The sequence below is a fragment of the Silurus meridionalis genome, chromosome 6 (assembly GCF_014805685.1).
Source record: "Silurus meridionalis isolate SWU-2019-XX chromosome 6, ASM1480568v1, whole genome shotgun sequence".
NCBI lineage: Eukaryota > Metazoa > Chordata > Actinopteri > Siluriformes > Siluridae > Silurus > Silurus meridionalis.
The window spans coordinates 9,247,367-9,250,942 of NC_060889.1; the positions used below are offsets into that span (position 1 = coordinate 9,247,367).

Below are 3,576 nucleotides of genomic sequence, written 5' to 3' on the forward strand. Positions count from 1 at the left end.
AATCTTGGGTCCTTCCAGTCATATGGATGTTACTTTGACACATAGCAGCTATCGAAACATTGCAGGTTAAGTACACCCTTTCCTGGTAACAGTATTACAAAATGACAGTGGGGATATTGATTGGCCCCCAAATTTCCCAGATGTCACTTTAAATGAGCATATGTGGGATATGTTGGAAAAAACAAGTCAGTTTCATGGAGTCCCCACATTTCATCTAAAAAAAGAACTTAAACAATCTAATGCTAATATCTTGATGCCAGACACCACAGTACACCTTCAGATGTCTTCTTGAGTCCAGCCTTGATGGGTTTTCATTGTTTTTGAGCTTGTTTCCATTTAACATCATGGTGTACATGCAGTATATTGGTAGATCAGTAAAGTATAGAATATACCAGGGCAGGATGTGCTGGTAGGGAAAATGATCCATTATTCTTATGAAAAGGATAGCATACTATACCACTTTTTGAATTAGTTTATTAATATTTCAAATTATCTGCAGTATTAATTGCATTTGCTATACACGTTGTGTATGAGCGATAACTATAGTGATGATAAATAAAGTAAATGTAGAGCTGTAAACTGCTCTGTCAACAACTGTTAAAATCATGTTCATGTTTGAGAATTCAACAATACAGTGGTATAAAAATATATACATTCTAGAGGTTAACTTCATAGTTAGAAAATATATTCTAAAATAAAACTATATTCTCTATGATTCACACATTTATATGTTCAGTCATTTTTAACTAATAACTGATTTTCAAAGACCTGTCAATCTGCTGTCATATCCAAAGTGTGCTGCAATTGCTTAGAAGGTATCCAGGTTCTGATCCTTAAGGTGGCATACAGTCCCAAAACTCATGGCACATACACCGACAAATCCCATATACCATTATCATGAAAAGACTGGCAGGCACTAGACTGATCAGCAAAACTCCCAGAATGGTCTTCTTCATTATAAGTAAGTAAACACCAGTTGGCAAAGAGCTGAAGTACAAAATCCCCAGGACCCACACCAAAACTCTGGCCAAGGCTTGGCAGAGCAACATCATACAGTTCCACACTGTGCAGTGGTGCATCATTGAGGCCATAGAGTCCAGGCTGGAGGAGTGATGATCTGCTGAAATGGCATGCTCTTGTGCTGGTTCCATAATGGTGATGACCACGTAGTTGGAGCATAATGATGAAGGCGTTGCCAATGCTGAGTGACCTACAAGAGAATTTAGGCGCCCTGGATTGAGTAAAATCTCACCCTGGCTCCCCTTTACATTTAGATATTCGTTTTGGAGGGACAGCACAGTCAACAAGTTGTAGTCGTCTGGTAGACTGCCACAAGCTTCTCTTGGTAGTCCAGTAACGCAGCGGCAGAAAGGGCAGACCACTGAGTTTGGGGGTGACTCACCCAGATTGAGGATTTTTGCCAGGCATTTAGAGCACAAACGATGCTGGCAGTCAAGTATTTTGGGTCGCCTACTGGACAGATTATAAACACAATAGCAAATTTTACACTCCAGCTCCTCAGTGCTGAAACCATCCACCACTTCCTCTGATAGTTGACTAATCATCCTTCACTGGTCATATCGCTCTTGCATTAAAGAAGAAAAGGCTTGTAAACATGGTCTCAAGGTAGCTAGTATGCTACATCTATGACAGGCAGACAGGCTGTCCCGAAACTTTCACCAGCTCAGGATCACATGCAAAATTGAGAGTTTTTTCATACTGTAGTTTAAAGTAGGGAAAGTTTCAAGCTCTGTATGAGCTGGGGAGGGAGGCTGTCACAATTACTGTTAACACAGCACTAGAGAACAAACACAGAAGCAACAAAGCAGGCTCTGTAAAACCAGGCCTGGCATTTTCTCGCTAGGTCTTTTGTTGTCTGCAAATTTCAGTCCAATTAGGGTCATTCTGGTACACTATTAATACTGCTGTGATCTGCTTCCTTCAGTCCATCCTGCTTTGTTGTAAATATTTCATTATGTCCCATGTTGCATAATTATGACCCAAAGTCTAAGTGAGAAATATATATATTTTTCATTTAGAATAGTGCAGGAGTCTACAATGAAAACTGCCCTAGATGTTTAGCCAAATTGCAATTTGCTATAAAAAAAAAAAGGGTCATGTCTCTCTTGTTTTGTTTTCTCTGCTCAACTGGAAGACATTTTTTTAGCATGCATGATGGTTTTTTTAATTATAGCTGTAAGCATTAAAAATCCAAAAAAAAAAAATCCAAAAAGTTTATACAAACAAAGCCAAATTTTCAATAAAAAACAACAACAAAAAGACAATTCAGTCTAAATAAGCAATGGATAAAAATTTACTGTAATATGTATCACCTGAAAGTGTAAGTCAGTGTTTTTAAACCTTACAAATTTTACTAATGACTGTAAATCAGCAATTGTGTACTGATTGTAGGCATTTTGAGTGTATTGTTCCTTAGTGTCCCAGTATACATTTATATATTTATATACAATGAACAGACATAACTTTATGACCACCTGGCTAATATTGTGTTGGTCCCCTTATTGCTGCCCAAACAGTCCTGAATGGTCAAGCATTAACAGTATTTACTTCTCCATCAATTTGAGCTACAAAAGCTTGTCTGTTGGATCGGAACACACAGGCCAGCCTTCGCTCCCCATGTGCATCAATGAGCCTTGGCCGCCCATGACCATGTCGCCAGTTCACAACTGTTCCTTCCTTAGACCACTTTTGATAGATACTGACCACTGCAGACCAGGAACATCCCACAAAAGCTGCAGTTTTGGAGATGCTCTGACCCAGTCATCTAGCCATCACAATTTGGTCCTTGTCAAACTCGCTTAAATCCTTATACTTGCTTATTTTTCCTGTTTCTAACACATTAACTTTGAAGACAAACTGTTCACTTGCATTAAAACTACTGACAGGTGAAGTAAATAATTTTAAAGATCTGGCTTAAGTAGTAGTACATGTTATGGGGTTGATTTATTAGGAAGCTTTGTGTTGAAAGCCAAAAAATGTATTTTTATTTGTATAGAGATTTTAACAATAAACATTGTCTTAAAGCAGCTTTACACAGATAATGCGGTGATATAAAGAACTTTCTTATTCATTTTTATGTGTAAGTTTGTCCCTGATGAGTGAGCTGGTGGCGACTGTTTCAAGGAAAAACTCCCCGAGATGGCATAGTAAGAACCCTTGAGAGGAACCAGATTCAAGAGGGAACCCATCCTCATAGGGGTGGCACCAAATGTCTATTTATTACAGCTAAACAATGTTGAGGTGTGCAATGATGGTGATCAATTCAATTCAATTCAATTCATTTTTATTTGTATAGCGCTTTTAACAATGAACATTGTCTCAAAGCAGCTTTACACAGATAATGTGGTGATTAAACATAAATATGTTCTTTGTAATCAGATGCCAACTGTGATCCAGTGTCAGTGTAGCAGACTGTTGACATAAACTACAGTCCGAATCAAAATCCATATCCTCAAAGCTCCTGTTCTTACACCATAATTTCATGAATCCCCAGGCCATTGATGAGAAACCATCCCCAGCTGCACAGAGTGGCCTCCAAACGAAGAAAACACCATC

The 3,576-nt window shown here is 38.5% G+C and overlaps 1 protein-coding gene across 1 annotated transcript; it reads right to left on the reverse strand.

Annotated features, from left to right (window-relative positions):
* On the reverse strand, positions 1 to 1,711 carry rnf182 (ring finger protein 182). Its single transcript, XM_046852269.1, has one exon. The coding sequence runs from the start codon at positions 1,563 to 1,565 to the stop codon at positions 834 to 836; it is 732 nt and encodes a 243-aa protein (XP_046708225.1). The 5' UTR covers positions 1,566 to 1,711; the 3' UTR covers positions 1 to 833.
* Between the last annotated feature and the right edge of the window lie 1,865 nt (positions 1,712 to 3,576).